General features: G+C 33.9%; 1 protein-coding gene across 1 annotated transcript in view; it reads left to right on the top strand.

The window, feature by feature from the left end:
• Me1 (malic enzyme 1) overlaps positions 1 to 21,918 on the top strand; it is a 167,229-nt gene that overhangs the window by 119,008 nt on the left and 26,303 nt on the right. Inside the window, 2 exon segments of the mRNA XM_046432042.2 lie at positions 14,685 to 14,782; positions 16,417 to 16,530. Coding sequence (XP_046287998.1) covers positions 14,685 to 14,782; positions 16,417 to 16,530 — 212 coding nt within the window.

Raw genomic sequence — 21,918 nt, forward strand, 5'->3', positions numbered from 1 at the left:
TTATCTTTATAGATAGTTGGTTGGCTGCCATTAACCATGCCACCTTTGTTTTTCTACTTAAGACTTTAAACTCTCTCTGGCTCACACCTGTCCTCCATTCTGCCCTGCATCCAGTGCTGCTTTACCATAAGAATTGTGTTGCATACTGTTCCTTTATAGGCAGGGAGAGGGAAAAATATAGACAAGAGTTCCTAAGGAAAACATAATTAGTTGTAGCAACTTGAAATAAGATCACAAATTGTTTCCATTTTACTAATTCTAGTAAATGTTTTCCAGTGTTGTTATCATTCTTGAATTCTCAGTAGCATTCAATATTCTTGATTTATCTTCTTTTTCTTGGCTTCCATATCATAGTATTCTTATGACTTTTTCCTGTTTTATTGGCTATTTGCCTTTTTTTTTCTTTTTGCAGGTTCATCCTTTATGTCTGTTTATTAAATGAAAGAATACTTCAATGCTCAGTCTGAAGACCCCCTTTTTAAATTTTTGTTATATCTTCTTAGGTATATACTTTAAGTTCACATATGTGATAAGCAGATTTATTTCTCCAGCTCCTACTTCTTTGATTTTCGGGCTGTATGCCCATCTCTTTGTTTAATATCCTCTCTTGGATATACCAAAGGTATTTCATATTCAGCATACCCAAAATCAAAATCTTATTTCCTCATCAAACCTAACATTATTCCAGTATTCTCAGTGAATTTCTGAGAGTTCTGTGTTCTTCAGCCTTTCCCACTAAATATAGCCTATTACTAAGTCTTGATTTCCTGTCATAAAAATGTCTCTTCCATAGATTTTTCTTCATTATCCTGGTATAAGTTACTATTATTTTTCCTAAGCACCTGGTATTTTCTAGGAAGTCTATTCACTTTCTCTCTTACTTCCCCATCTTATGTTTTGTGCATAGGGTCTCTACCTTTTGCCAGATATAGATCTAAGTGCTGAAGATTTAGTGGGGAACAAAGGCAAAGTTCTCTCCTTGATATAGAAATCAGGCCATATTATTCCTTCCTTAAAATAATGTTTTTCCCTTGTACTTAGGATAAAAATAAAAATCCTGAATTTGGTTCAAAATTCATAGAGCCCTGTCTTTCTCTCTATAGTCTCATTATTTTTGCCATTCTAGCTATAATATCCTTTCTCAGATCTTGAGGTGACCCGGCTTTTACTGTTTATTTATTTATTTATTTATTTATTTATTGTATCCAAATGTTGATCTCTCTTCCTAGAATACTCTCCCCACCCCCCATGTTTCATGTCAATCATGATGTGTCTCATGGAGATCTTCTGAATCCCTGTCTAGGTCTAATCCACCTTATAGATTCTGATGCATATACTTTTTATTTTCTTTGTATGTAGCTTTATATATTTATGTAAGTTTAAAAAAAATCTATGCTTCCCTCCCCACAAAGTTTTAAGCTGGGCAAGGGTAAGGACATGGCCATTTTACTCATCTCTGCGTCCTTTATCATTAACACAGTGCTTAGCCCAGAATGAGTAAATGTGGTGTATCTAAAGGAGGATTTGGAAAAAGCCCAGTGCCTGTTTTTATAGTTTTATAGTAGCATAGCTATATGCCACTTTGTGTCTGTGGTGTGTATGGCTGTTTTCTTTTTTTTTTTTTTTTTTAGTGAAAACATTATATTATAACATGCTTTTCCAAACCAAATATTAAAATTAATATTTAATTTCAATCATTATTCTTTAAATTCTACATGCATATTTTTGAGTATCTAAACTACACATTAAACAGCTCATGTATGGCTGTTTTCTTGCTGCAACAGCAGAATTAAGTCTGGGATAGATGTTGCATTGCACAAACCCTGAAATATTTACAGTTTGACTCTCTACAAGAAAAGTTTGCCAATCTTTGGTCTAAATGATTGAATTTGAGGGAACTAGAAAGAATTGATCTATGGCACTAGACTAACTAGGGTAGGTTTGTATTTTGGAAAGATTACTCACATTGTCTATAGAGTATAGAGAATAAGATTGAATGGGAGCCAATTTGAAGATTGCTGCCTTAATCCAGTTTTTTTTTTTTTGTTCTAAGAAAATGCCAATAAAGTTAGAAGTAGACAGGCAATTGATTGTGACTGTGATTCTTTCTGCCTTGAAGAACTCTAAGAACGACAGGACAGTAACAGGAAAAATGAGCAACATTATTACAGGTAGGGATTAAGAACACAAACCTAAGAGTCAGACTGATTTGCTTTGCTCCTTACTAGCCATGGACTTTTATTGATTTATGTAACCCTTCTATTAATTTTCTCACCTATGGCAGAAAATTATAAAATAACTTCCTTTTTTTAAGAATTGAAATTTTGAGACTAAAAAAAAGAGACTGAAGGAACTACTATAGGAGAGAACTAAAGAGCCAATTGACTATGAAACATAAAAGGATTCAATAAATGGTCATTTAGGATCTGATTGAAATTGAATATAACAAAATGTATCATATCAGCAGGCTGAGTGGCTTGAGTTCAGCAGTTTAGGAGTGGATGAGACCAACATGGAAAGTTGAGTTTATTTACATTAGATATAGAAAGGACAACAGGATAAGAGCAAAAAGTTAAGTGATGACTGTGACACCAAGCTGGAAAAGGAAGGAAGTGAAGATACAAGGACTATTAGATCTGGTAGAGGCCTAGATATCCCATGAAGTCAGAGATGAGGTATTATTGTTACAGGGCAGAGGCCTGCCATGAAGTGCAGTCTGTTGAGAAAACCCCCTTCTAACCCTGATTCTTTAAATCATGCTAGAAAGATTTCAGACATGTGGCTCAGAGTAGCAGGCATGAGTCTATCAGAGAGGATAGGGAAAGTGAAAAGAGAGAGCGTCATCTCAGAGATGAGAGGGATGGTGTATGTCCCCTGCCCTTCATTTTTATTGGGGGCTCCCAGGGAAATTTCCAGGGAGTTCTGCCCACCTTCATCTCTGGACTTTTCACTGACAGCAGGATGACATCAGATTTTCAATATGTTTCTGGGAGTCACAACTCTAGGTCACTTCGGCCCATGCTGACCCGTTCTAATGGGAACCTGTTCTTACAGATTTTATGGCTAGGGGGAATTATTCTTATCTCCCTGAGTTCTGGGATTTGTATAAGGGTCACAAAAAGTCTCCCCCTTCAGGGTAACTTGTGGTTTTTTGGTTGGCATTTTGGGACTGCATTTCTTCTTGCAGATAACAGTTCATTTGCTGAGGAATGTAATATATCCTGTCAATTTAAGCCAGACAGGGCTACAGGTAAGTTGCTTTAAAAAAAAAAAAAAAGCATGTAGGGGTCAGCACAGTGGGCCCAGTTTATAGAATTATTTCCTTAACCCCATATTCCTACCACTCACATCTGCCAGTTCCCTATCACAGTGACAGTAACTGAATAAAAGAACTGAAAAGTAGGAGATTATAGACCATGAGTGAGGTATTCTAATATGATACTTTCAAGAAGAATTAGTTCTGAGTGATGGCAAGCACCAAAATGAAGTTTAGGAGGAAGACAGCCAAAGTGCACTAAAGATGATTGTCATTGGAAATGGCAAAGAACAGTTAAAATGTAAAATGGGAATGACAGTCTTCTCTCATGCAATTTATTGAGGACAAAATAATTAATTGTGAAAATACCCTATTGATTGAAACATACTGTATAAATATAATTTTTAAAATTTACCATATTTGGGGCTGGGTTTGTGTCTCAATGGTAGAGCTCTTGAGTAGCACATGTGAGGCACTGGGTTCGATCCTCTGCACCACATAAAAAATAAATAAATAAAATTATTGTGTCCATCTACAACTAAAAAAATTACCATATTTAAGTTATTTAATAGGACATAGCTATTTAAATTTAAAATGTTTAAAAATCATTTGTTTCATTTTACTTTCTAAAGTACACTAAAGTAATTGGCCAAATCTTTCCTCAAATTCTTTGTGATATTAATTATATTTTGTACATTAGTGCCCATTTTCAAGCTAAATATACTTAAGCTATTTAAATGTTGCTTTATTAATTTTTAAATTTTCTTTTTGAATACTCATTCATAAGAAGTGAATATTGGAAAGATTCAAAAAGGGAATAAGCTGTAAAATTTTAGATATTAAGAATCCTATATATGAACTATAGAAATATACCTTAATTGAGAATACTGTGCATAATGGTAGAGTGCTTTTGATGCTGTTTTGCAGCTGAGTTTTGCAGACCAGTGTCTTCAAGTCACTATCAATTCATTTTTAGATGATCTGTAGAAGAGTTACTGAGTAAATTATTTAACAGACCTATCCCTTTCTTTAGTATGTTTTTTTTTTTCATTTTGTGGGTCTCATAGAAATGTTCATATTAGAAGTTAAAGACCAATAGTACATGATTTTTGAACCATTATGTAGAATTAGTGAGAATTAGAGTTTACTTAAATAAAAACAATGTTAAATACAAATCATTTTTAAAAAGAAAAAAAGGGGCAACTAGGAATTGAGATGAGAATTTCCACCAGCCAAGGCCAGGAATTTTGAGGTCAGTGCTTGGGGTCCATCAGAATTCCAGTCTAGAGCACAGGAAATTTGAGGCAGGAGCCACCTCAGGGTCAAGAGAAGGGCATGGAGGAATCAAGAGGATTCACAGCAGAATATTTCTCCTGTAAGTCACCACTATGGAGGCATTACTTCACCCCAGCTTATCTGGCTTAAAAATATAATCCACGCTTGAATGATTGCTTATTTCCTCATAGAAATTTCAGAGTCTTACTGTCTCAGAAAAGAAGAAGATGGGTTTCAAAAAAAAAAAAAGTCTAATCTCTGGCTATGGAAAACCATTGGCAAGTTATTGGGCTTCTGACTAGAAACAACCAAACCATTTTATGCATTTCTCCACACCAAAATTGTGTCTTTATGACACATTTTCTCCACATGTTTCTTTTTTTGCCTTTTTAACCTTATGCTTTTACCATTATGCCCACAGATGTAATATTTTCCCCACTGTGGGCACAGAAACTGCATTTCATTGCCAAGGAAAATAATTATGTAACCATTACAGCCATACCATGTAAATAAATGTTTTCACACTGATCCTTGGATTTTTTTCCTTATTTTTTTTAAAGATATGTGCTTTAAATATACTGTTTTATGAAAATGATTTGATTAAAGAAAATGTACATAAAAATCTTTATTAGTGATCTAAAATAATCATAAATTATATAGGTTTTGGTTAAAAATCATATTAGGCCTGTTCGCCATTTCCTTGGGGAATTTGATTGTCACTCTCTTAGATTTTTCTCTTACACTGCTCAAATTCCACAGAAAGGATTTTTCCAGTTTTTCTCATTTATTAACTTTCTGTCAATGTTAGCATTCTTTTAGTGTTCATTGAGCTAAGAAGGAGAAGATTGGGTTGAGTACATAAATTTCTTTTCTTCTTTTTGTTTTTTTCAGTATTGGGTATTGAATCCAGGGTCTTGCACACACGCTAGGCAAGCACTCAGCCACTGAGTGACGTCCCCAGTCACATAAATTTGTCATAATCTTACTTAGGATGGCACTCTTGCCTCCAATTATACCTGCTGTCTTACAATCCAGACTCTTCAGAATATGAACCTCTGGTATTTTCCCCAGACTTTCAAACTAGAGCAGGGTCAACCATTTGCCAGAAGCAGAGGGAAGCAGATCTGGATTCTAACTTCTTCTCATTATATTTCCCCCGCCCACCCCCGCCCCAGGTCCTTGTGGATTGAACCTAGGGTTTTACCACTGAGCCAAATCCCCAGTTGTCTCATTTTTTTCTTTTGAGACAGGGTCTTATTAAATTGTGGAGGCTGACCTTGAACTTCTGATCCTCCTGCCTCAGCCTCCTCAGTTGCTGGGTTACAGACATGCACCACACTGTGCCTGGCTTCTCAGCAGATTTTTGACCAGTACCTTGGTGCCACCTAGCTGAGCCTTTTGAGAATTTTGCCATATCAGTCTGTTCATTTCTTAACCATTACTACTGCTTGCCAACCACCTATTTGCAATTTACACATTTAAAAGCCTTCTAACATCTAAAATTTTATTGCACTGCTCTTCTGTTCTCCAGTTTTTAAAAAATCTGTTTTCTGTTTTTTTAGTTGATTTTGTTGGGGAGAAGGAATACTAAATTTTATATTCATTCTCCTATTTTTAGCAGGTCATCATCCCTGCCTCTATGTCTTGCACGTGCTCTTCCTACTTAGTATGTCCTCCCTTCTGAGGTCCTTGACCCTGGTGAATCCCTCACTTCTGTGCTCAGGCAGTATGTGTTCTAGATGCCTTGAACCTAGTCTAGGTGAACTCCTCCTCCTACTGCTCGTTCTTATCATCTGGCCTATTTATTTACTAGTACTTGAAGATTATAACTTTCTAATTACATATTGGTCTCACTGATTTTTTATACCATTTTAAAAAAATCAATGCATTATAATTGTACATTCATAGTAGGTTTTGGTCTCATTAATTTTATATAGTAATTCTGTTTAACAAATTATTAGGAGAGGTCATTCTTAAGATAAGACTGATATTTACAATCATAGCACAAACACAACACAACTGGCAACTTCTGTTTATGTTAAAGACACATTATACACAGATACAAATGTAGGTTGAATATCCATTGTTCAAAATGTTTGGGAATAGACATTTCTAGATTTTGTAATGTGTATTTGCATATACATAATGAAATATCTTCAGTATAGGATCAAGTTTAAACATAAAATTTGTTTCATATATACATATACACATAGCTTGAAGGTAATTTGATTAAATATTTTTTTTATTGGTTGTTCAAAACATTACAAAGCTCATCATATATCATCTTTCATACATTTGACTCAATTGGGTTATGAACTCCCATTTTTACCCCAAATACAAATTGCAGAATCACATCGGTTACACACTCACATTTTTACATAACGGCATATTAGTGACTGTTGTATTCTGCTACCTTTCCTTTCCCCTACTATCCCCCCTCCCCTCCCCTCCCATCATCCCTCTCTATCTCATCTGCTGTTGTTCAATTCTCTCCCTTGTTTCCCCCCCCCTTTCCCCTCACATCCTCTTCTATGAAATTTTGTGTAACATTGAAGGTCTCCTACCATTTCCATATGCTTTCCCTTCTTTCTCCCCACCCGTCTTTGTTTAATGTTAATCTTTTCCTCATGCTCTTCCTCCCTGTTCTGTTCTTAGTTGCTCTCTTTATATCAAAGAAGACATTTGGCATTTGTTTTTTAAGGATTGGCTAGCTTCACTTAGCATAATCTGCTCTAATGCCATCCATTTCCCTGCAAATTCTATGATTTTGTCATTTTTTATTGCTGCGTAGTACTCCATTGTGTATAGATGCCACATTTTTTTTATCCATTCATCTATTGAAGGGCATCTAGGTTGGTTCCACAGTCTAGCTATTGTGAATTGTGCCGCTATGATCATTGATGTGGCAATATCCCTATAGTACGCTCTTTTAAGATCCTCAGGGAATAGTCCGAGGAGGGCGATAGCTGGGTCAAATGGTGGATCCATTCCCAGCTTTCCCAGGTATCTCCATACTGCTTTCCAGATTGGCCTTACCAATTTGCAGTCCCACCAGCGGTGTACAAGTGTACCCTTTTCCCCACATCCTCGCCAACACTTATTGTTGTTTGATTTCATAATGGCTGCCAGTCTTACTGGAGTGAGATGGTATCTTAGGGTGGTTTTGATTTGCATTTCTCTGACTGCTAGAGATGGTGAGCACTTTTTCATGTACTTGTTGATTGATTGTATGTCCTCCTCTGTGAAGTGTCTGTTCAGGTCCTTGGCCCATTTGTTGATTGGGTTATTTGTTATCTTATTGTTTAATTTTTTGAGTTCTTTGTATATTCTGGATATTAGGGCTCTATCTGAAGTGTGAGGGGTAAAAATTTGTTCCCAGGATGTAGGCTCTCTGTTTACCTCTCTTATTGTTTCTCTTGCTGAGAAAAAACTTTTTAGTTTAAGTAAGTCCCATTTATTTATTCTTGTTATTAACTCTTGGGCTATGGGTGTCCTATTAAGGAATTTGGAGCCTGACCCCACAGTATGTAGATCGTAGCCAACTTTTTCTTCTATCAGACGCAGTGTCTCTGATTTGATATCTAGCTCCTTGATCCATTTTGAGTTAACTTTTGTGCATGGCGAGAGAAAGGGATTCAGTTTCATTTTATTGCATATGGATTTCCAATTTTCCCAGCACCATTTGTTGAAGATGCTATCCTTCCTCCATTGCATGCTTTTAGCCCCTTTATCAAATATAAGAAAGTTGTAATTTTGTGGATTGGTTTCTGTGTCCTCTATTCTGTACCATTGGTCCACCTGCCTGTTTTGGTACCAGTACCATGCTGTTTTTGTTACTATTGCTCTGTAGTACAGTTTGAACTCTGGTATCGCTATACCTCCAGATTCACACTTCCTGCTTAGAATTGCTTTTGCTATTCTGGGTCTTTTGTTTTTCCATATGAATTTCATGATTGCTTTATCTATTTCTACAAGAAATGCCGTTGGGATTTTAATTGGCATCACATTGAACCTGTAAAGAACTTTGGGTAATATCGCCATTTTGATGATGTTAGTTCTGCCTATCCATGAACAGGGTACATTTTTCCATCTTCTAAGATCTTCTTCTATCTCTCTCTTTAGGATTCTGTAGTTTTCATTGTATAAATCTTTCACCTCTTTTGTTAGGTTGATTCCCAAGTATTTTATTTTCTTTGAGGCTATTGTGAATGGAGTGGTTGTCCTCATTTCCATTTCAGAAGTTTTGTTGCTGATATACAGGAATGCCTTTGATTTATGCATGTTGATTTTATATCCTGCCACTTTGCTGAATTCATTTATTAACTCTAGCAGTTTCTTTGTAGACCCTTTTGGGTCTGTTAAATATATTATCATGTCATCCGCAAATAGCGATAATTTAAGTTCTTCTTTTCCTATTTTTATGCCTTTAATTTCTTTTGTCTGTCTAATTGCTCTGGCTAGTATTTCAAGAACTAATTGAATAGAAGTGGTGATAGAGGGCATCCCTGTCTTGTTCCAGATTTTAGAGGGAATGCCTTCAGTTTTTCTCCATTTAGGATGATGCTAGCCTGAGGTTTAGCATATATAGCTTTTACAATGTTGAGGTAAGTTCCTGTTATCCCTAGTTTTTCTAGAGTTTTGAACATAAAGGGATGCTGTACTTTGTCAAATGCTTTTTCTGCATCTATCGAGATGATCATATGGTTCTTGTCTTTAAGTCTATTGATGTGGTGGATAGTATTTATTGATTTCCATATTGAACCAGCCTTGCATCCCAGGGATGAATACTACTTGATCATGGTGCACAATTTTTTTGATATGCTTTTGTATTCGATTCGCCAGGATTTTATTGAGAATTTTTGCATCCAAGTTCATTAGAGATATTGGTCTGTAGTTTTCTTTCTTTGAAGTGTCTTTGTCTGGTTTCGGGATCAGGGTGATGTTGGCCTCATAGAATGAATTTGGAAGAGCTCCTTCTTTTTCTATTTCTTGAAATAGCTTGAAAAGTATTGGTATTAATTCTTCTTTGAAGGTTTTGTAAAACTCCGCTGTATACCCATCCGGTCCAGGGCTTTTTTTGGTTGGTAGTCTTTTGATGGCTTCTTCAATTTCTTCCTTTGTTATTGGTCTGTTTAAATTGTGTGTGTCTTCCTGACTCAATCTGGGCAGATCGTATGACTTAAGAAATTTATCGATATCTTCACTATCTTCTATTTTATTGGAATATAGGCTTTCAAAATACTTTCTAATTATCTTCTGTATTTCTGTAGTGTCTGTTGTGATATTGCCTTTTTCATCCTGTATGTTAGTAATTGGAGTTCTCTCTCTTCTTCTCTTCATTAGCATGGCTAAGGGCCTGTCGATCTTATTTATTTTTTCAAAGAACCAACTTTTAGTTTTTTCAATGGTTTTTTTTGTTTCAATTTCGTTGATTTCTGCTCTAATTTTAATTATTTCTTGTCTTCTACTACATTTGCTGTTATTTTGCTCTTCCTTTTCTAGGTTTTTGAGGTGTAGTATGAGTTCATTTACTTGTTGGTTTTTTCTTTTTTTGAGGAAAGAACTCCAAGAAATGAATTTCCCTCTTAAAACTGCTTTCACTGTGTCCCATAGATTCCGGTATGTTGTGTCTGTATTGTCATTTGTCTCTATGAATTTTTTTATCTCCTCCTTTATGTCTTCTGTAACCCATTGATCATTCAGTAACATATTGTTCATTTTCCATGTGATGTAGGATTTTTCCTTCCTTGTTTTATCATTGATTTCCAGTTTCATTCCATTATGATCAGATATGGTGCATGGTATTATCTCCACACCTTTATATTTACTAAGAGTTGCCCTATGGCATAGTATATGGTCTATCTTTGAGTAGGATCCATGTGCTGCTGAGAAGAACGTGTATCCACTTGATGATGGTTGATATATTCTATATATGTCGGTTAAGTCTAGGTTATTGATTGTGCTATTGAGTTCAATAGTTTCTTTATTCAGCTTTTGTCTAGAGTATCTGTCTAATGGTGAGAGCGGTGTGTTGAAGTCACCCATAATTATTGTGATGTAGTCTATTTGACTCTTGAACTTGAAGAGAGTTTGTTTTATGAATGATGCAGCTCCATTGTTTGGTGCATACAAATTGATAATTGTTATATCTTGTTGGTGGATGGTTCCTTTTTAACAGTATATAGTGTCCTTCTTCATCCCTTTTGATTAACTTAGGTTTGAAGTTGATTTTATTCGATATGAGTATGGCCACTCCTGCTTGCTTCCGAGGGCCATGTGAGTGATATGATTTTTCCCAACCTTTTACCTTCAGTCTGTGTATGTCTTTTCCTATCATATGAGTCTCCTGAAGGCAGCATATTGTTGGATTTGTTTTTTTGATCCAGGTTACTAGCCTATGTCTCTTGATTGGTGAGTTTAGGCCATTAACATTTAAGGTTACAATTGAAATATGATTTGTACTTCCAGTCATGTTTATTTATTTATTTATTTTAGTTTGGCTAGTTTTTACTTTTTGGTTATTTTCCTCCCCCTTTACTGAGATACCTCCTGCTGTTAGTTTTGGGCACTATTTTTCAATTCCTCTTCTTGTAGTATTTTGCTCAAAATGCTTTGCAGTGCTGGTTTTCTGGCTGCGAATTCTTTTAGCTTTTGTTTATCGTGAAAGATTTTAATTTCATTGTCAAATCTGAAGCTTAATTTTGCTGGATACAGTATTCTTGGTTGGAATCCATTATTTTTCAGCATTTGAAATACATTGTTCCAGGATCTTCTCGCTTTCAAAGTCTGTGATGAAAAATCAGTCGTTAACCTAATTGGTTTACCCCTGAGTGTAATCTGCCTCCTTTCTCTCGTAGCTTTTAATATTCTCTCCTTGTTCTGTATGTTGGCTATCTTCATAATTATATGTCTTGGAGTTGGTCTATTACGGTTTTGAATGTTTGGGGTCCTGTAGGCTTCCAGGATTTGGCAATCCATTCCATCTTTCATCTCTGGGAAGTTTTCTAGAATTATTTCATTTAATAGGTTGTCCATTCCTTTGGTTTGATTCTCTGTGCCTTCTTCTATCCCGATGACTCTCAGATTTGGTTTTTTTATGACATCCCATATCTCTTGAATAGATTGCTCGTGGGATTTAAGCATCTTTTCTGTGTTGACTATATTCTTTTCAAGTTGATAAACTTTGTCTTCATTATCTGATGTTCTGACTTCTACTTGATCTAGTCTATTTGTAATATTCTCGTTTGAGTTTTTAATTTGGTTTATAGTTTCCTGCATTTCTAGGATTACTGTTTGATTTTTTTTTTAAGATCTCTATCTCCTGGTAAAGCTCGTTCTTTGCCATTTGAATTTGTTTGTTTAATTCATTTTCAAAATATACTTTTATTGCTTGGACTTGCTGTCTCATGTCTTCTCTAATATTCCTTTCCATCTGAGTTAGCTATGCCTTGAGTTCTTTCCCTATCCCTGTTTCTGATGCTTCTAGGTCCTCCTGTAGATTTAAGTTGTCCTGCATTGTTTGTAATCCTTTTTTCCCTTGTTTTTTCATGATGTTCACGCTACTTTCCAGTTCTATTTGATTGCTGTGTTTCTGCTCTCTTCTATAAATTTGTTTTGGTTTTTTATATCTCTGTTATCTCTCTTTTGTGTTGATTAAATATTTTTAAAGTTTTTTTCACTACAACTCATTACATAAAGTCAGGTATAGAACTTTCCATTTGTGATGTCATATCACTGCTCAAAAAAATTTCAGGTTTTAGAACACTCTGGATTTTTTATTTTTGGACTAGGGATTTCCATCCTGTAAAAGTTTCTAAAATTTTAAGAAAGATTCAATCTCTTTATTATCATGTTGACAGTGTTATATATTAAGCCCTACAAATGTCAGATTTACTAAAATTTTACTTTTTAACCTGAAAACAAAAGCTGTTGTGTAATAATGTATAATAAAAAGTTTTATGAAATTTAAGTTTTCCACATTTGTTCTCTTCTTTACAGTGAAATTTAAATCAAGATAGTAGCAGGCAATCCATGTACAAGAATTATGAACAAGTTAAATTTTTAAATTTTTAGTGGTGTGAGAAGTATCTTTCTGATTTTGTTAATTCTGTGGAAAAAAGATTAGGGCTTTTATTATACCTCAGGAAATATTATGGAATATATATTTAAATATAAGGTTCCCATATCCAGTATGGATACAGTATACTATTTTGCCATATTTGGGGTGATATGTCTGAACTTAAAGCATTTTGTGTTTTAAAACCATATGAAGATAAGTCACCACATTACAGTTAGACTGTTTTGGAATATTTTGTTTGTCTGACTGTAAATACTCAGTTCTACTTAAAATCAGAATAATAATGTAAATACAGTGAATGCTGATAAAACTTGAACTTTTACTCTTTAACTGGTTAAATTTTGTGATGTTGGTAGAATCTGTGGAAACCCTTGAGATTATACAATCTTAGAGTTGGAAAGGATTTCCTGACATCTGAACTTCTGGCCAGTTTACTTCAAAAGAACCCAAGATAGAAAGATCTTGTAATTCTGTTTGTAAGATAATTACCTCACTAACTGAATGTCTGAACCTCTCTAATATCAATTCTCTTTCACTGTTTAATAATTCTAATGAATCCAGGTATATGGGACATCATTGACATCACTCTGATTCTGTCAGTGTATAGTCCCTATATGGATCAGCCAAATTTTTTACACAGTATTCCATTTTAAGTAATGCATAGAAGAGTGAATTTTGTATAATCTATGACTTGTCACAATTTATAATATTGGAGTGGTGACTCAAAATTTTAAGCACTTTATTTTTGTAATCCACCTTGTGTCTCTAAATAAAACACACACAACAAGCATGTAGAAGCTGGGGTTATAGCTCAGTCAGAGCATTTGTTTAGCCTGTGTGATGTACTGGGTTTGATCCTTAGTACTGCATAAAAATAAATAAAATAAAGGTATTATGTCCATCTACATCTAAAAAGATTTTTTTTTAAAAGAAACATGTAGGCCTTCAATAATTATTATTTATTGTGATAGTTATTTATTACTACCTAGTTATCCAAGAAGGAAACAAATCAAAAATGGAAAAGAATAAATAAGCTGGTGGTGAAATGTTGAATATCTTTGGTATTTGGCATATATAATACTCTATCATTGTGTCATTCATCAAACCTATTCTGATCTAGATTTTATCTAAATAAGGGCATTTGAAGTTTAACTAGGCTTTACTATTCAGTCAAATGATCTAGGAAACAGGTAGAGAATGGTACTTGAGGGGTAAAATGTAGATATAGCTGGAAGGTAATGCAAAAAACTGCAGGGTTTTATTCCAGGAATAAGCCATAAAGATGCTGAACTTTATCACTATGTTCAAAGCAAGAGAAATGCTCTGTGATCTGTGAAAGCTTATATGGTGAAGTAATATAATTAGAACTGGTGTAGTTTCTATACCTGTGAGGTGTGGTGAGAAAAATGCAATTTTTATCCCAAGTAAACTTTACATTAATTTTATATAATAGCACATATGGGATTTAGCAATGATTATCTAGGTAGAAAGCCAATTAAAGAATGCCATAACATCATTTTAATTGCGACTGTTACCTTTTCAAATTGAAAAACTAAAACATTAAATTCGAAATATATCAAAAACAATTTTCTGTCAGCATCTTAATTATAAACAAGCATTTATTATGTGCCTCCTTTGTACAAAGATGAGTAATAGATTTCAAAACCTCAATAGTAATTTAGGTGGAAGAATCTAATAGCACTTACTGTTTTTCTTGTCTCATATAGTAAAACTCTTTTTTACAGAAAAGGGTACTGACATACAAAGTTCTTTCTCTAAATCCTTTCAACTAGTAAGCAGGGTGAGCTGGAATCCAAATTAGAACCTGTGCTCTTATTCATTGCATTATCAAAATAAGTCACAATTTTTGGGAAAGTTTTCAAGGATAGTAGTTAGCTACTATCTTAAAATATTTGTTAGTAGCCTGAGAATTTCACTTCATATGCAAGCAAGGAATCTCAGGTTCTCTTTCTACCAGCTAAACTGTTGTGTGAGGATTTCAAGATGTGAATAAAGCCTTAGAGTTTGGCAGGATCTACATGAAGATTACTCAAGGATATTTATTACTTATTTCAGGAACAGCATCTGTTGCAGTTGCAGGTCTCCTTGCAGCTCTTCGAATAACCAAGAACAAACTATCCGATCAAACAATACTATTCCAAGGAGCTGGAGAGGTACCTGCCTTGCATAATAGTCATGTTCTCCTAAACTAATGAATGTATAATTAGTGTTAACTACCCATTAATTTAAGTTTCAAAATATTGTTTCATTGTTTTTAGCATATTACAACTATTGGCTTTATTGAAGTTTCTCAAACTAAGTATTGTGGCATGTTAATTTTTCATAGGAGACTTTAGTATAGAGGTATGAAGATACTTTCCAAAGTTTTAAGTTTGCAAGATTATCAAATGTCATCATAGGTTTTCATTGTGCATATTTAGGGTGTCATGGAGGAAAAATAAGCTTCCCATGTATAATTATGTCTTTAAGTATTCAAGCTGGAATATCTGATGCTGATTTTTAGTATCCTCCAGTGTCACATTCAAAAGTTGTCTTAACTCAAAATTAAATGTGCACATATGTAACTATATATGTTTTTACGAAAAAAATAATGTTGGAAGGAGATTGTAGCAAAACCAAATTATATTGTTTCCTGTTATCATTGTGAATAATTTAATCATTTGAAATAAAATTAGACTCCAGTAATAATAATTCAACCACCAAATGGAAATTAAAATGTTAGTTTTCTTGTGGGAAAACTGTCAAAAATATCTCTAGTTATAGTCTCTGTAGAATTAATAAATGGGGAAATACTTTGTGCATATGTGTGTATGTATATATATATTCATATACATACACATTTAAGAAACTAAATTTTTAAGTTTAATGTAATTATAAATAAACAGAACACTATATCACTCTGTGGAAATTTAGGTACATTATATTGTTTTTCATTTTTCTTGTTCATTTTGCTTCAAACAAAATAAATGAACTAGAACGTAAATTCCAAGACATAAGTATTCAGAATGTAAATCACAAATTCACTTTCAAATTGAAATAAAAATCAAGCCTAAATAATAGCTTTAACATTTGAATTCTTTGTTTTGTGGATTCTGACATACTGTGTTTAATTTTGGTAAACTTCTTTGAATTTGCAAAGGTTTTTGATGAATGGCACAGATCAGATCTTGATAATCAGCAGTCAAGAAGTTGTGTGTTCAAAACCTGTTTGTTTCTGACAAGATATTGAGATTTCATTGATTTCAAAAAATTTACCAAATTCCAAGGGAGTTGATTTCTTTAATCTCACTGGGAATTTGACAGTACTTACTTTGTCCAAATAGAGTAAATAAACACTGGGGAACACATATTTTTTGTCTGTTTCATTCCTTTACCTAATGGTCAAGTTCCCATTCCAATGACTAGTCTTCCTTCTTCAAATTTAATTAAAAGAGCTTGAGCCTGACAATAAACAGTACAGTCCAATGAGCAAGTTTCACCAGCTCATTAAATTCAGTGTTTTCCCATTGGAACAAATCTTGATTATATTAATAGGATTAAAAATACTGACAATCAAGGATATCACTGGTTTATGTGTGGCTAAATAGCAAACCATATAATAGTGGTGCTATTGTAGTCAAAGTTAATAATTGTTATTTGGTTCAACCCAATGTGACAAAAATACTTTGCTCAGAGCCATTTTATACTTCCTTATTAACAAAGACAAAATCAGGTGAACCGTCAACCCTTGATAATATATCACATGAAACAACTTCTGAAATTTTTATTTTCATAACCTCTTTTTCAGGCTGCCTTAGGAATTGCACACTTGATTGTTATGGCCATGGAGAAAGAAGGTTTACCAAAAGAGAAAGCCATCAAAAAAATATGGTTGGTTGACTCAAAAGGATTGATAGTTAAGGTAAGAATTTATTTATTTATTTATTTTGACCATAAAAATCAATATGCCATTCTGGATAACCATCTCAAAGACTACTTCCATTTCCATCACCCCACTTTACACTGTGTAATAAGTTTAGCCTTTTGACCTGAATGGTCATATTGATACTCTTCTGAATGAAGAAAACTTTGACTTAGGAACAACAATATGTAGAATCATTACAACCGAATGGATTGTCAGTCCATTTGAATTACTTGAGTTTCCAAATGAGGCAGTTTGATACTGATACAGATGAAACTCCTAATATAGCACCGTTTGTTAAAAGCTGTTGGTCAGCTTGCACACTAGCTAGAAAGGAAGGAGGGAAAAAATGAAATAACTGCACTTCACCTGCTGCTTTCTCTCAGCCCCCTTTTCTGACGGCTTGGAAGGGAATTCCTGAGAGAACTTTAAAAATAGTTAGGCTCTTTGAAAATTAACTTACCTGTACCTCAGTTTCTCCAACTTTAGTAGAGACAGTAGTACCTAGTTCATAGGGTTATTGTGAGAACTAGCTAAGAGTGGGTATGTGACCATGTGGCCATATGGAAATGAGGCATTGTTATTACATGTACATTTCAATCACTCTTCTAAAAAATATATATACATGCCCTTTTTATATGAATGTAAATTTTAAGGATTAACGAGTGATAAGCAGTGTAATTTAATATAGATATAAATGGAAATGTGTTGAAACTTTCTGGAAAGCTGTTTAATGTGTATCTAGAACCTTTAAAGATGTATGCTTCTTGGCCATTTGTTTCCATTCTAAGAATGGATCCTGTAGAGATAGAAATGTATATGATATTTTACATACGATGATGTTATCCCAGCATTATTTATAATAGTGATGTTTTGCCACACTAATTATGGTTGTAATATGTTACACTTACCTAAACATAGTATAATTATGAAATAGCTACATGGGTGAAATATATATGTGTTTAAAATTGTTTCAAAGATAAATAAATGAGAGCTGGGGATGTGGCTCAAGCGGTAGCGCGCTCGCCTGGCGTGCGTGCGGCCCGGGTTCGATCCTCAGCACCACATACCAACAAAGATGTTGTGTCTGCCAATAATTAAAAAAAAAAAAATTCTCTCTCTCTCTCTCTCTCTCTCTCTCTCTCTCTCTCTCTCTCTCCCCTCTCCCTTTAAAAAAAAAAAAGATAAATAAATGACCTATTAAAAGATTCATAATATACTGTTAGATGAAAAAAACAAAATATATGACTTCTGATTTAAAAGTGTAGTTATGTCTAAGAGCTATAGAAGAGAATATATCATACATTATTATAATTTTTTTGTATGTGTATAGTGCTGGGGATTGGACCCAGAATCTCGTGCATGCCAGACAAGTGCTCTATCATTAAGCTGTATCTCCAGCCCTAAAATTTAAATTGTTTTTAGTTCCTTTCTGTATAGTCTAAATTCTTAGTAACTGTTCTCCTTTAAAGCTATAAAAATATGTTTTTAATAATTAATCTACATTAACAAATTTTGCCTTAAAGGAAGAAAAATAATGTGAATAATTTTATAGCAAATAAGTATGCTTATATAGACTTTTGTTTTAGCTTTTGTTTGCTATTCCTTTGAAGAATGCACATAACAACAAAAATTTGTACACTGTGATCACTATATATGTTGTGGTCATGAAATGTAAATATCTACTGAATGAAATTTTCTACAGTTCAGGCATTGTTCCAGCCTCTGAGGATACAATAAGGCTCTTATCTCAGGAAACTCACAACCTAATGGGAAAAACCCAATCCACAAGTTACAGTACTGTCTGAAAGCATTATTACAGAAATGGTACCAGGGTGCACAGGGGATGATGCTCCTAATCACACTAAAGAGAAGTGTGGAGGTACTGAGGAAGATCTGGAAATAAGGTGTTTTCTTAATGCTGACTTGAAAAAGAAGAGTTTGTTCTTTGTCCTATGTTCATAAACTTCATATGTTTGAAACTGAAACAAGGGATGTATGGTGACTGAGAGATCTTGAATGAAGCTAATAATAATATCTTTCATTTTTTAAATATCTATAAATTCTGACACAGTGTCTACTACATATCTGGTAATTAATAATTTGTCAAATAAATTAATTGAAGAGTGAATGGATTTCCAAGTGTTAAAAATCATGATGTAGGGCTGGGGATGTGGCTCAAGCGGTGGTGCGCTCACCTGGCATGTATGCGGCCCCGGTTTGATCCTCAGCACCACATACAAACAAAGATGTTGTGTCCGCCAAAAAAAAATTAAGGGATAAATATTGAAAAATTCTCTCTCTCTCTCTCTCTCTTTAAAAAAAAAAAACATAATGTATGATGTAAGAGACATTGAAGGACAGGTTGGAAAGGAAGCAAATGGCAAGTGACTTAAGACCTTTAAGACCTTTTTTATCCTGAAGATGAGCCATAAAAGAAATGTGTGCACAGGGTTTGCCTCCTCAGTCATTCTGATGACATTGTGAAAGATAGTTTGAAAAGAGGGAAAAACTGCAAAGAAGAAACTACTTACAAAGCTGTTGCAATAATCCATATCAAAATTAATTGAGACTTTACCATGGAGTTGAGCAAAAGAAGCTTGATTAAGTTGATGTTTAGGAAATAAGACTGGCATACTTAGTAATTGAATAAATACAGGAGGAGGAATAGGGTAGAGGAAGAAATCTAGCTGGACTCCTTAACTATCTAGGTAAATGAAGCAACCATTAACGTAAAAAAAAAAGGAATAAAGAACAGACCCTTTCAAGGGAAAAATAAAATAATGAGATCAGCTTTACACAAAGCAAGTTTAAGGTGCCTGTGGAGACTTAAAATGGAAATGTCTCTTTGGCAATTGGAGATCTAGTACTGAACTTCAGGGCGAGGATCTGGATTAGAGATGTGGATTGGGGATCATCAGTGTGTAAATAGAGTCATGGAGGATATGGAATATATAAATTGTGTTGTCCTTAGGGCTATAAAAAATCCAAATGCAGAAGTCTGTGACTGCTTTTCTTCTGTGGTTCCTAATAAAATTTTAATGTGAAATTTGCATAAAAATATACATATTTTATCTCAAATAATTTTAACATAGATTTACTGGTCTAAGACTCCAGATTCCATGGGTTACAATAATTAGAATAATTGAAGTTGTTGGCTAGACCTAATCAGTCACTTTTACTTCATGTATTTACTAGCCAAAATAAAGAACATATATTCTGCTTGCCAAGATAAAGTTAAATTTTAGAAGTTTGTTTTATATTTTAAAGTTTATGTTCTACTTAATATAAAAAGACATAAGCTTTAGTTAATGTTTTCATGTTTTTAAAGTCCAAATTCTTGTATTGTTCTTTGTGGTGGAATTAATAAATCTTGGAATAACTTGAAAATCAGCATAATCTTGCTTTCATATTTGCATAATACTTTTGTTTTTGTTATCTTTCATCCTTATCAGTTATACATATCCTGAAAGCCAATAATAATAATTTTATTACCTGGTAGTTACATTTAAAAATCACAAAAATTTAAATGAAGTTTTTCTTGGTGAAGCTCCTTCACATTTTAGAGAGATAAAATCTCAAACTAAAATGTCCACTCATTCTTGGAGTTTTGTCATCATTAAATTATATAATTATTACTCTTTTTTTAAATACAGTTTATATTTTTAAATTTATTTTTATGTCGCACTGAGGATCGAATCCAGGGCCTCGCAATTGTGAGGTGAGCGCTCTACCACTCAGCCACAACCCCAGCCCCATTTATTCTAACATTCTAATATTCTGTTTTCTCTTTCAACATCACAGATCTAGCATTTCCTGTCATTCACCTCATAACCATATGTGCAACAGAAGGTGTTTTTATGTTATAGAATATCAGTATTTTAAGTATTTAATTCATCAATATTAATTCGGTTGGTTGAAATCAATCTTTTGGCCACTGATAATACCCAAATATCTTATTTTGGATTTTATAGCAAGAAATAATTGATATATCAATTTATCCAACTAATAGGAATACATTTTAATATAAACAAACTGGTACTTAGTTTAAAAAACAAAAATCTTCCCAAATGAAAGAGTGAGAATAAAAACAATAAAGTGAGGCTGAAAAGAAGCATTGCCAGCAGGACTGGTGTTTGTATTTCACAATGATGACTTTGGAGCATTTTCAGGAAAGACAGGAAGTCACAAAACAAACCAATCTAGGCATAACCTGTTTCTTAAATAAATATATTTTGGCATTTGCTAATAAACCTAGTTAATGTTATAACAGAACACTAAAAACAGAAAGTAGGATATTAACAGATACCCTGATGAGAAGCTTCATCTAACCCACAACAAGACTATAGAGTGGTTCAGAATTTGTTTTGATTTTGGTTTTATTTTGTAATGTTTTAAATAATTTTACTTTATTGTGTATTTTTATTAATAGTTGAATGTTTAACTCCTATAGAAAAGAATAGTGAATAAAGGTATATTATATGATATAAAAGTAGTTTTGACAATATAGTCAGTTATTTTCCTCCTGAGAGTATAACATACATGTTTAGGGCTTGAAACTCTAGACTGTACAGTTTTTCTTTCCCCTATTGCTTTTTCAGGATTTGATGCATTGCATACCTTGTGGTTAAAAAAAAACAAAATCTAACTATTAGGAGATTTTGTAGTTTGGTGAAAAGTATCTGGCTTGATTATTCTCTCTCTCTTATCCATTTTGTTTAGAATATGATCAGTATATGCATAGGGATTGAAAAGAACAGAGGCCGCAAATGATCTGCATGAGTCTTTTAGCCAGAAGACTATGAATATTGATATTTAACAAACAGAATTAAATATTGATGGAATTCACTACCTTCTATTCCTTCCTTGTTTTGCTTTCATCACATCATTCATTTTTATCTGTCTTGAGATGATAAAACATCACTCTGGTGGTGCACACTTGTAATCCCAGTGGCTTGGGAGGTTGACGCAGGAGGATGGAGAGTTCAAAGTAAGCCTCAGCAATTTAGTGAGGCCCTAAGCAACTTAGTGAGATCCTGTCTCTAAATAAAATATAAAAAAAGGTCTGGGGATGTGGCTTAATATTCAATTCCCTGTAGTTCCCCCTCAAAAAAAATCACTCTTAAGCAAACTTTCATACCTACATTGCAACTGTTGCATACTAACTGAGAAGACCCTGACTATAGATCCAAAAAGAGGCCACATTCAGCTCTGATAAGCCAAAGACATGACAATAAAAACAGGCCAGTAAAACGGGGCAAGTAGGCAACAAAGTAGGCACCTGTGGAACAATTCTTCAGTGTCTATGTGTAGGAAGGAGTACATGTTTATAGTGGTGATCTTTAACTATTTTTTTTTTATTCCTATCCTGTTATCCTGGGTCCTGGA

Source organism: Marmota monax, unplaced genomic scaffold (assembly GCF_021218885.2).
Source record: "Marmota monax isolate L192 unplaced genomic scaffold, Marmota_monax_Labrador192_F-V1.1 WCK01_AAM20220418_F8-fsc00013, whole genome shotgun sequence".
NCBI classification, from domain to species: Eukaryota; Metazoa; Chordata; class Mammalia; order Rodentia; family Sciuridae; genus Marmota; species Marmota monax.